Below are 12,804 nucleotides of genomic sequence, written 5' to 3'. Positions count from 1 at the left end.
AACGTGCACAGCTGCCAGCTTTCAGCGCCCGAGGCGCCATCTGGAGCGTGATTGCTTTCTCTTTTGGCACTGATGTGCGCACACCACTCGCGTGTTTGCCGCCGCGAGTGCACTCCCCCACCCCTCCCACTTGTTTCTCCATATTTAAGCCTGGTACTTCTTATTCCTTTACTCACTTATCAGATTGTATTCAATTCTCTTATGTCTCCCACTATCATATTTTTTTCCTCTGTTCATTCACACACTTAATGTTCTCACAGCTATTGTGTTCCCTCGATTTTGGATCAGTATTACTCCATTTTATCTCATCCTTTTATTCAACAATGCTGTATTCTCAGGCATCCTATGTTTATATAGTAGCACTCCTTTCCCCCGCGACTTTTCCATGTCATTGTGAAGCTCTCTAAAACGCTTGGACCATATATGCGTTATATAAAACTGCATAAATAAATGCATACAAATCAGTGTACTACTACTATCAGGATGGGTTTGGCGCGAGCAGTAGAACCCTCTTCCAGCTGGGTGCTGCAGAAGAAACGTGAAATGGTGTGCATTATTAAATATGCAAAGATGAATGTCAGTGGCTTATATTGGAGTTGAAGATGCCTGAAAAAAAAGGGTGCAGGGATGGTCTAATTTGTGAAAGAGGGAACTTCCGCTCTATTCTTCAGTTTTATTTCCCGGTTGCAGTGGGCTATAACTCTGCATTTTAACCTAGCCCAGGCGTATCTGAAATGAATAGAATATGTGGAGCGAAAGGGAGCGGTTTAGTCTTCTCAGAAGTCCCATCACGGATCCCGACCCTTTCATTTATCTCTTTAGGCTTGAGGTGACTACACTGGCACGAGGTAGTTTAGTGAAACGTTCAGGTTGGACCAGCCTTCTTAGAGACCTTTTTAAAGTCGAAAAGCAGGAGTTATGCGCGGAGACGCTCCTGCTGATGTCTCATTACCGCCTGGAATGGAGCACTACTACTACAGCACCACAAACACTGACAAACATGTTACAAAATTGGAGTGTGCATTTTTGGATTATTTCTGTTTATTATGTGGAGAGGCTCCTGCTTTAGGCCAGTGTTGAATGTAGGATTATGCACCCATCTTTACACTATACATTGACTGCACCACAGAGGAATGAGGCATGCCAGCACACCGCTAACGCAGTGCCCATGAAAGATACTCGCTTGAGAGTCCTCTGTTGGTAAATGACACCCTAATCCCAGTCCATTTTCCACCCCACCAAGCCTTTTCCACAGCTCCTTCTATACTGTGATAGCCTTGCTGCGCCGAAATGGTCTTGCTCCAACCACCACTTAAAGGAAACAACTTGCCTGGGCTGCTCATCTAATTCATCCCTTTGACCATTTGAGTTACCATAGTCCACCCTTTGATTTCCACACTCACTTAGAACTGCAGCTCCATTCCACCTGCCCGCACCTTATGATAAGACAGCTAGGGCCCATGCTTTTTCACACCACCTGCTCGTGTCAATCTTAAAATGCTGGTCCAGGTAAACTGCACATACCACACCATCAGTGAGACAACAACAACAAAAAGCATTGGCATAGCCAATAGATTTCGCCTTTGGGACCTTAGAAGTGTTTAGCCATGCAACAGTTGATGTTGGTGCACCAAGGATATTGTGCTGCATAACTAAATACTTATAAGGTCCCAAAAGCGAGACCTATTGTCTATGCCAGAGCTTTTATGTGTCGCGACGCAGTACTGTGTCGCCTGACATGTGTAGGTGTGTCACGCGACGGTGCGTACATCAGGACGTTTGCGCATTTCAATTATGTTGAACGGTATGTGTTACACAGAGGTAGTAGAGGAGTTTGTGCACGCGGCCGGTTCCATTTGCCGCAGGCGTTGATAGTTGAATGCGTAGTCAGTATTAGAACTGTAAACACACAACAAATACGCCACATACTGTGGAAAGCTCCACTATAATCATTAATGTGCAGTTTTCGGGTTGTGCAGAAATTATAGTATTGTGGTGTGGTTCATTTCAAAGCCAGTGCTCATTTACTGCTCAGGAACCTTACACAGCGGGACTGCAATAGGAAACATAAAACATGTTCTCTCTGTAGCTTCAGCCCATCAGTAAAACAAAGAACTCGGGCTCTCTGCTGGCCCCTGCCCTGCCTGTGAACCTCTTCTGAAATAGCTTGGAGTGCTCTGCATTAAACACGCGAGATGCTGCACAGTTAACATTAAGTAGCATATTGCCATGCAGCTAATCCCTGGCATTATTGCCGTACAAGTATTCTCTGTCAAAATCCAACATGTGTACAATTTGAGGCAGGTTGACCACGGTATTTAGCATTGATGAATGCGAAGTGGAAGACAGTAGAAGAGATTAGAGTTTTCACTTCAAGGGAAGGATGGAGACACTTGTTCAATATGCATACCATTCTCTCACTTACCGGGTAGGCGTCTCATTCAACCACAGCAAAGAAATGAACGTTCAGATTAACATTACAACCCAATCCAATTAGGAGATATTATGGTCAACCCCAAACTCGAGCAGGAAGGCACGTCTGCAAAACAAGAGCCCACTTTCAATCTGCGTAACCACAGCTGCGTTTCCTGGCTGCAACACAGGACAATCCAATACCTGGAAGCGGTGTGGCCAAGCCCTTGGTACCAGGAAAGGTTTGAAAACAGCAGAATGGATTTGTGGTGCTTAAGGGCAGGCCAAGATTGCTTCTCTGCCAGTCTAGTTTGACTGGTCTGTTGCTGTGATATTCTCTTGCCTACTTTTTGGGTTTCGCCTGCCGAAGGCTGCGCTCTGCGCAGCTCTTCAGCGCAGGTGAAATCCTATGTCGACAATAAGCACTTCGGGAACGTCCCCCGGCTCTCATTGGCTAGCTCCATAAATGGAGGCTAGCCATTGGGTGCCGGATCTGTCCGTCAAGGCCGGACCAGATTCGGGGGCGTTCCCGAGATTTTTTCCCTGGGCGGAGTTTCGTTTTTTCCCGTTCCCTCCCCTTTCACTGAAAGTGATTTCAGATGCGCTGTCCATTCCCGCCCCCCTCCGTGTGCCTCCCCGCCCCCCCCTCGCTGTCCTGTGCACGTTTCCCGCCTCCCTCCCGCCGTCCGTGTCCTCTCCCGCCCCCCCTGTCCTCTCCCGCCCCCCTCCCGCCGTTCGTGTCCTCTCCCCCCCCCCTCCACGCCCACAAATCCTCAAAATCCGGAAGCTTGTGTCCGCCATTTTCTCTCCTTGCAGTGAAGGTAAGCCCGTGTTTGTTTCCCTCCGTGCCTTCTTCCCCCTGTCTGTTTCCCGCCCCTGTCTGTTTCCCGCCCCCCTTCCGCTCTCCGTGTATTTTCGCTGTCTGTGTCTCCCCCTGTCTGTTTCCCGCCCCCCTCCCGCTCTCCGGTATGCCCCGCTCTGAAATCATGCTAATGTAACGCCAACCCCTTTCGTATACAAGTTCTACTGTATCTATTCTACTGCTGGGCCGCGATTCTACACCCTTGTGGCCCGGTTCCACTGCTTCAAAACTACGCAAATACAAAATGTATGGTTTGGTACACAGGCTTGGGAATTTCTCTGTAAAGCAGCAGGGGGCTGTGTGAGTTTAAGCGTCCTGTTTGGGTGGGCGTGCCTGTTATTTTGGGCGTGTCCTGTATCGAAGTGCGGGGGCTGCTTCAAGGGAATTATGAAGTCAAGGGCGGGGAGTCGTTGGGTGAGTAATGCAGCGAGGGCGGAGCTCGGTCGTCGAGGCCCTGCCCGCTCCGCGGGAGCTCCGCCAGCCCTGCTGCTCTGAGAGGCGGTGGCAGTACCAGCGCGAGCCCCGGCGGAGGCAGCGCGAGCCGGGAGCTACGGGGTGCTGGGGCTCCAGAAACGGGACTGCGGGAGCTGCAGCTGGGGAAGTCGGCCGTGGCTCATGGACCCGAGCCATGGGCAACACGGCGCACAAGACCCTGCCAGGTATGGGGCAGGGCGGGCAGAGAGGCACACGCGTGGGTACCTCCTGGTCACTGGAGTACCAGATCCCACGGGACAGTGCCCGGGCAGGCCTGTGCCATCCGGGGGACCCTTCAGCGAACCGGGATGTAGAGCGTCCTGCCCACCGCGAAAGGTGCAACGGTGGCTTCTCCTTCCCGTGCAGTCCGAACAGGGTGCGACCCTGGGGTGCTAGGGATGTTTGCGCTCGGCTGGTCCTTCAGAGTGTGTGGGCTGGGGTCGGTCGTCCTCTGCCAACCCTTTTGCTTATCCGGCTGGACCCCCTCACTGAAGTCTGTAGCGCGGGGTGTCGGGTGTTTATTATAGTGCATTTGATATAGATAGGAGTGTCAGCCTCGGTCCCCTCCTCTCCACAGCTTTGAGTGAACAGTGTGTACTCTTGGGCAGGGCTCGTATGTGAGTTTCGGTTTTGCACGACTGGTTTATGTTCGCTGCTGTGCTCTAATGGTGTGTTGAGTGATGGTGAGAGGGTGCGGGCAGTGTTTGCTGCGCACATCACGCTTACTTATTCTCTGTCTGAACTCACGCATGTAGTGTTACTTTTACCAGTACTGTCGTCCAAAGGCGTGTGAGTTGAGGATACCTGAATTTTGTGCACGGGGCGTTGCATTCCAACCCGGCGATGGAGTCCACGCGTCAGCTATCTTAATTAAGCATTTGTGTTCTGTTGTTGGATAGCAGTGATGTCTGTTTTCTGTACAATTTGACTTCCACTCCCTTGTGACACGTTCCACCTGCGGGTTGATTTATTTGCCCTCTTTTGGTGCGATTGGCAGGTGTGATGTGCGGTTTAATCCAATGTCCTTTTCGGTAAATGCCCCAGGCCGAGTGACTGGCTCCCCGCAAAGGCTCGAGATGGCAGGTGCACGGGGTGCTAGGGTGCCGTGCCGGTGCTCTGTCTTTGTATAGTCTGTGGTCCTCAAAAGAGGCACGCGTGTGCCCCGGTGCCTCTCTTCTCCCCTGCTGTTTGCATGTGTTTGTGGACGGCTGCTTTTGTTTGCCATCCTTGTGGCCTCGCCAGGCGGGCGTGCTTTTCGTTTTGTCTGCTTTGGATGGCGGGTGGGGGGCTCAGGGTGGCCTCGTCTTCCTGTCTTCTTCCGCGGAGCTGGGAAGGAGAGCGAACAGAGACACTGAGAGGCGTGTTTGTGATAAGGTTTTTAGTCTTTCTGTAATGTATATCTGATAAGTATATCCTAGCACTTTCGAATGCTGATTATGTTTTTTTGCACTATGTTGGGCGTTTCTATGTATGTGTCGCCGTGAATAGCTCCAGCCTCCAGGTCAGATATTTTGCTGACTGCTGTCTGCATCTTTTGTTAAGGGGGACTGGAAGCCTACATTGAAGCGATGGGCGGGGCCTAGTCCTCGAGGTCAGTGTTTCTATATATTTCTTTCACTGGGTGTACTTGCGCTGTCAGATCCTTTACTGTTGGTCTGAGGAGTATACTGGGTGGGGAACGAGAACAAAGATGTTTGCCGAGGATCACACAACTGAGTGAAACAGAGGTGCCCTTATTTGAAAGAAGTTTATTTCACTATGTTAGAATCCTGTATATGAATACCAATGTGTACATTTGTGCTGCGAAGCGATGAGTGGGACTGCGACCCCCAACTTTGACCAAATTTGATCCCAGGCGCAACAGCAAACTGCTCCAGGCTGGGCATGTTTTGATACTTGTGTGAATCGTCTGAGTTTTAGATCCATCCATATAACTCGTGCACCCAGCACTGACTATCCCTATAGGGCTTACTGAAAGTGACGGCAATTCCTAGACGTGGGTTTTAACTGTGCGGCACCGCTCTACTCGGGAGCAGAGCTGCTTTGATAGGCTAACACAATGCAGACATTTGTCGGGTGTAAGCTGCAGCTTTAACGCAGCACGGCAGGCACTGCCGTGCTCTTTCAGTTCCAAGCGCTAGCACAAAAGGCACTTTGTTGTGTAATACAAATATTCCTGGAATGACCTTTCTAAAAGGGGACCCGGTGTGCATAGCGGCACGCAAACCCCCGCCCCAGCCGCTTTATAAACATTCATTATTGCTACTGTGCTATCAGTCACGATTTGCACCATGTCGGCGCTTTACCGTCCAGATATTATTAGAAAAATATCAGCTCGTGTGGAGCCTGCTAATGGGAACTTTCCTGCCTGAGTGGGCCTGCTTGAGTAGATGGTTTCAATTTAAGGAGTCGGTCTGCTTACCGTTCTTATGCAGCCCCACCCCGTTCTAAAACTAGTATTCTTTTTATTTTGGCCAGTCCTATAGGTCTCTGTAAATTGAATGGTCGCCTAGCGCCAAAACAAAAACAAGCGTGTAGTGCGTCCAGCAGCCACAGTGGCCTTTGTTCTTCGCCAGCGCACGTAGGCATGCTCTTTTTGGGGTCTGCACAATGGGACCTGCGACAGCTGGGGAGCCTCCTTGGACCCCACTGACACAGTGTGTGGTACTAGAACAGGCCTGGGCACGTGCGCCCAGCCCATTTACCTCCATACACCCACCCATCACGGGTGGGTGTATGGTGTGGGTTACAAACAGGCAGAACACTAGAACTACAAGAAGGAAAACAAGCCTTTACAATGCAACGGTTTCGCCTTTGGAAAAGTTAGAGCTATTGGCAATGTAAATGACAATGCCATTTATTTATCTGTTTTCAAAACCAACACAAATACAAATTTTGTAATTTACACTGCCAATAGCTAAAACTTTTCCAAAGGCGAAACCGTTGCATTGTAAATGCTTGTTAAGTGCTGCCACCACTTAGCGCACTTATTTATACAATGTGCACAATGCCGGTCCGGTGCAGTGCCTGGTGCTGCTCAAATGTTGAAAACGGCGCTACATAAAAGACCCCAACGAGCGTTCTTATACCTCATCCTCCCACACTGTATCTATACTGAGAGAACTCTAAATAAATTGTCTGATATGATACAATTCCAAAACTGAATTGGTTGGGCTGCTGAGGCCTAAAAAAACTGGAGTGATATTATTCCATTTCTGCTCCGCACATTGCAGACCTATTTTAGAGTCTATGCTGCTTAGTACTGCGCCACCTTTCCCACTCATCTCCATAGTGTTCGTGAAGTCACTTCTCACTGTTTTCAGTTTGACTCACTAGAAATCTAAGGGGACCACGCCCCCCCTTAGTTGGTTTGGCCTCCCTCGCTACTCTCGCTCGCTACACTGCCTTACAGTGTCGCGGAAATTATGCATCTCCAAAAAGTGTGTCACCAACATGAAAAGTTTGGAAAGCTATGGTCTATGCCAATGCTTGTTAAGTTTGTTGGCTTTTCAGTTGTCCTGAAGTAGCGATTTAACACCTCCTTACTCTAGAATGCACTTATTACTTTACTACTCCAAGAGGACTGTACACCCCAAATGAGAAAAAAAAAAAAGACAGATGTAGCATGCATATGTATACATTATCAATCATTAGCAAAGCCAAAGGTTTAGGTAACGCAATTCCAAAGAGAGCACTTTTGGCTTTGCCAGCGCTTTTGTGTAAACATATTTCAATAACACCAATTCAGCAGTCACGGAAAAGTTGCAATTAGGACCAGCAGACAATGGAATGACTATCCCTTTCTCTGTAACAGTAGAGTCACGAACCAGCAGAGGCGGGGTAGGTATTTCTATAGAGACTATACTTCACAGGCAGATGCCTTACATGACTGCTGTGAACTGGGTACCAGTACCCACAAAAAGACTATGGCGAGACACAAACCTGGCCGCAGGAGGAAACCTTTAACACTTCAGAGTCAGCAGGCTTGCATGTTAAGAAGGAAGAGCAGTGTAAAATCCTGTTATCAGATAAATCGTAAAAGACAGGCAAGTTAAGACTGGCCATTGGTATGTCATCTTGCCATCTATACATTAGCTTTATACGCCGTTCTTTCCCCCTCCTACACTAGTAAATACTGCCAGTCAGAGTACTAATGAAGACTGAGAAAAGGAGTTTTGGCAACTGTTGGCATCAGAGCCTTTGTTAGAGATCAAAAACAAAAAGGTGATGTACAGTTGTACTTCTTCAACGTTTTCGGCAGAAGTGTATATTCTAAACTAGAAGACAAAGATTCTTGGACCTCCTCCAAAGAAAAAGAGAAGGAAAGTCTAGAAAATTGAAGGCTTTTGAAGTAATATTTTGAAATTAAAGTGGCGGCATCATGAAGGAACACTTGTGAATGACTTCAAGTAGAACACTACATCATATGTATACATTCACAATCCATGTCTGTAGTTAAATACCTAACTACGAAAAAAAATTAAAAAGCTATCCTGAACACTTGGACAAACTAACAAAATATGTTTAGGCTCTGCTCTGGTTCATATAAGAAAGTTCACATTTCCAAGAACTTGGCAGCAAATCTATCCTATCCGGAAGCTCAGCTTCAATGATGCTTCTTCCAGTTTAAGAATTTGCTCCACTATCACTGGAAGACAATTTCACTAATAGTAACCATGAGCTTTGTTTGCCACACAGGTCAACACCTGCCTAAGAACCATAAAGTTGAGATCCAGGAGGACACACTTTAACCTGTCGCAAACAACAAATTCATCAATCACTAACTATTGTACTTTGGGGAGGAGGAGGAACCAGGACACATGCCAAGTACCCGTCGCTTTTCAAAACGAGGAGAAAAGTGGTGGTTAAGATAGCTGGCTGTATGGGTGAATGGAGGGACAGTGCACACGTTGAAGCAGACAGGGACCTCCACAGCCCCCTTAGTCTCTACCAAAATACAGATATACAAGGGGAAGGGCCACCAAGAAGGCAGGCAGGAGAAGGGATAGTGACAACGAATGGGGAAGCAGAAGAGATATTCTATTGTAATGGCATCCATACAGCCCCTTATACCCGGACGAGGCTCTGAAGAGCCTTCAACAAGAAAGTCCACTTTTAATAGACTGAAAAACTATAACCATAAAGAAAATATAAAACCCTGGAAAGGGAAGTAAAATAACACCCTAACAAGCTTTAACTAACCCTGGGAGCAAGAACAATTTTAAAAAAACGTTCCCCTCTAGCCCCTTATTACAACTGGCTGTGTGCGTCACAAGTATACTCCGGTATATTGGTGGATATGATGTTAACAGATCACCTCATAGGTGATTCACATCTGCAAAAAACAATTCGAGTGCACATGGTAATGCTTGCACCTAACTAGCAAAATACTACAATGTAAGATTGATGTTTCCCTCTCTCACCATCGTCTTGACAGGAGTCTCCTACAACTCTGCTCTCTTGGGAATAGAATGGTCGGAACGCTAGGGCTCCAACACCAAGGGGATTGTGACTTCAGCCTTTATGACTCGCCTAGGACCGCGTCTGCATAGCACATGGCGGTCTGAGGCCTGGAGGCATAGGGAATCTGCATACCAGAGGTTCTGCAGCCTCCCAGTCCGACAGCCTGCGAGGAGGAAACCCAACCCTTCCTGCTCGGCCATGCCTAAGATTCCGATCCTTATATAACCTCTTACAGTTGGTAGCAAAAGCCCGCCTGGGGGGAAAAAAAATCACTGCTGGAGTAAAGGTGTGCTATCCTATGTGGAGAGCCAATTTTCTCAACTTTAAACCACACTGTCACAAGACCCCCTTCCAACTTCCTCATTCTTGTCATATTTACGAAGATCTCAGCACTGATTACTGGCAGGTCGTTCTGAACACCGCTGGAAAGTGATAGAGGCCTTTAGGTTAAAGCATGTTTTAAATGTTTGTAAAGTGTACATTTGTATGGTTAAATATGCCAATTAAAAATATTCAAATGGATGGATAGAGGCCTCACTTACAAAAGGAAATGGAAAACAGTAAGTATTACCTCTCTTTTAAACGTTATTACAAACTAGAAGCCTCCACCGCGTTCCTCGACGGTACTCCAATAGTTTATAGCCTGGTTTGGAATGCAGGCCACCCTTATGCAAATTGAGAAGTCAAAAACACAGACTCAAAGTGAAGGCCCAGCAAATGGAGCATGAGTAATATTTAATTTTGCCCCACCCTATATGCATGGTATGACTGTCTAGGACGACTGCGGTGTGGAACCTCAGGTGAATCATTCAGATGACAGCAAGAACCACACAAGCTGGTTTCAGTTTTGCAAAAGCATTTCTGTTAAAAGGATCACTATAAACACTACTAAAATCACTGGCAATACTTGGAAGCATTTCTCAAACAATTTACAACCATCTCACAAATACGGGTAGCGAGTATCAAAGCGAAGAATTCTTTGGGTTCACTCAGTGCTGAAAGAATAAGTACATTCCAGCTGCAGGAAATGATAGTGTTGGGTGGTGGAGTGGCGTTTAAGAGTAAGAACAAGAATACATGTTTCTAAAATGTCGACTCTGAAGAGAGACAAGAGAGGACGAACCGAACAATCAATCTAGGGTGTCCAACGACTCACGGTGCAAAATAAATAATACAAAAACATATTCGAAAACGCCCAAGTTAATCAACGGACCCTGGCCTATTATATCACGGCCCACTACAAAATATACTTCATAATTTCTGAAAACTGAGCCTATAAAATGCCGAGGAGACACGTGTTGCCCGAATATCCAGCTGTGAAGGATAGGAGGAAAGGGCTGCCAAGTTTAGCAGTGGGTCACACACTGCAATTAGTCTCAAAATTGTCAGCTTGACTTATCGACCGAAGGGGATTCATCTAGCTATCTAACACTAATATGACTATACTGGATACCTGGTAAAGACAGGGTCATATTCTAGCATCTACGTCGAGGACTAACGTCACTGTGGGTAGGCCCAATATAGTGCACTACATCCATGGATACATACTTCCTTTACTATTTGCACTCAACGATTCTCTCATCAGGAGTCAGAAGTTTCACAATCCTCGGGCCATGGATACAGATAGCACTACCTAGGGCCATTAGCAATTAAACCAATTACCTTGAATTCGGAGAAATAATCATTTGTCGGAAACGTGTTGCGTTATAACGGAAGTGGTGGGAGGTTCATCATTTGGCAATTACAAAACACCAATTCATTTATTGATCTCTGGGGCAACGCAGCACAGGACAAAGGCGGCAAGACCGGCAAATAATAACGTTTAAATGGTATTTTGGAACAACAGCAGGAAAGAGTGTCATTAATCCGAGAAGTCTGCTCCAGAGCTAAAGTTTTGAAACAGAGGAATAACACGGAAGTTAAATTAATTCTGAGCTAAGAGGGCTAACAACAACGGTGGCAGTCATGAATGCCTCTGTGAATGCAACAACGACAACATGTTTTATTTATATAAAAGCTGGGTTGTTTGCCTCCGATTCATATAATCAGTTCAGCCTCTGTGGGTGGGGTCTATTAGCAGATAAGCAATTAGTATTCCAGGTGCATTCTACCCCTTCTGGTGCAATTAAATCTGGTTTTCACATGGTACGATAAATGACGTAGTGCATGCAGAAATCAACTCGAAAGCCAGCTTCTGAAACAATTTTTGAAACGTAACGGACCTCAAAACTTTGATCTTAAATCTCAGCAGCCTTCAAACTGAATGCATGCAACAATACAAAATCCCATAACGAGCACTTGGTCAAAATGAGTAGTTCGCTAAAAAGAGGCACAATGTTGCTGAAAATGAATGTACCTGACAACAGTCACTATCGCGTGAAAAAATAACTTCACTAGCGTTACCTGACCTCCTGTGCCAACTAACATGTAGCTGGTGAATCAGTCAACCGCTGCAGCGTTTATAACGAACCCTAAAATCAGGAACCACACTTTGCACAAATAAAGCAAATGTCTGCCCTTCTATACGACTTTTTTCACTTTTGAAAGAGTGACATGTCAAGTAAAATAACATGCCCTTATAATTGGACTAACTCGAGATATCAATAAGGCTAAGTAAGGTACTTCACAAACACAAAAAAGGCAGTTGCCATCCCGTCAGGTCATAACGTACAATAGCTACTCTGATTGAATGGGAAATAACCCCAACCGGTGGCAGTAAATAAGAGGCCACTAATAGCAACAACACTTTCCACGCCCATCCGCCCCTTCTGAAACAGTTACAGAAATGGCAGTGCAACGCCAGTGGGGCTCCCTCAACTCCCTCAGAGGTATCCGGTATCCTCCACTCCTTGCTGCCGTCATCACTACAGTGATACTCCCTCTGCCCCTTCACCGCCGGCCGCCTCCAACCTCAATAATCTGCACAATACTCCACTAAGTGTCTAGCTTCCCTCGACCACTTTATTTTCAGGCTGTTAGACGTCATTCATAACTGCAGCGGTTGCACCCCTAGACGTGTGACTGTCCCTGTAACCTCATTCACTTAATACCTCTCCTGCCACCGTAACTGGCTACACCTTATTCATTCACACCATGGACCCTCCACCTCCCATGACGACTAGGGGGCTCTCCGCAGTGTTCGGTCTCCCCCCCCTCCCTTAATACCCCCACCCCCTCACCATGATTGCGGCTCGTTCTCTCCTCCGGTCTCTACCTCCTCCTGTCACTTCCTCTCCTCCCAAGGAGTTGCACATCCGGGTCGCGCCCTGCACCGCCCGCTGTCGTCGCAGCCAATCCGATCATAGCTCGCAAGCTATCGCCAAGTATGGAGCGCGCGGCAGCACGCGACCTGACGCCTAGGAAGGCGGGGCCGTGCTGAAGTGTAGTGGCTAACAGACAATGGGGCGTGGCCTTCTAATGGTAATAACCAGGAAGAGTAGCTGTGTAGACAGAGGGAAAAGACTACGAAAGAGCCTTACCGGACAACTGGGTGTCATCTTGAAGTGGGACCGCTTTTTGTGAAAGTGTGGGAGTTAGAGGGAGGAGTCGTGGGGTGCAATGAGGCCAGCACATTGTGCGTTACCTGACCTACC

The 12,804-nt window shown here is 47.3% G+C and overlaps 1 protein-coding gene across 2 annotated transcripts in view; it reads right to left on the bottom strand.

Moving 5' to 3' along the window:
- Positions 1-12,510, bottom strand: part of CAPZB (capping actin protein of muscle Z-line subunit beta) — a 230,209-nt gene extending 217,699 nt beyond the window's left edge. For both annotated transcript variants that reach the window (XM_078642491.1, XM_078642492.1), the window contains exon 1: positions 12,391-12,510. In XM_078642491.1, the coding sequence (XP_078498617.1) occupies positions 12,391-12,465 (75 nt within the window). In that variant the 5' untranslated portion in view covers positions 12,466-12,510. The remainder of the gene's footprint in view (positions 1-12,390) is intronic.
- Positions 12,511-12,804: the final 294 nt, after the last annotated feature.

Source organism: Lissotriton helveticus, chromosome 5_1, assembly GCF_964261635.1.
Source record: "Lissotriton helveticus chromosome 5_1, aLisHel1.1, whole genome shotgun sequence".
NCBI classification, from domain to species: Eukaryota; Metazoa; Chordata; class Amphibia; order Caudata; family Salamandridae; genus Lissotriton; species Lissotriton helveticus.
Note: the sequence above shows the minus strand (reverse complement) of the source record. Positions and strands in the feature narration are given on the sequence as shown.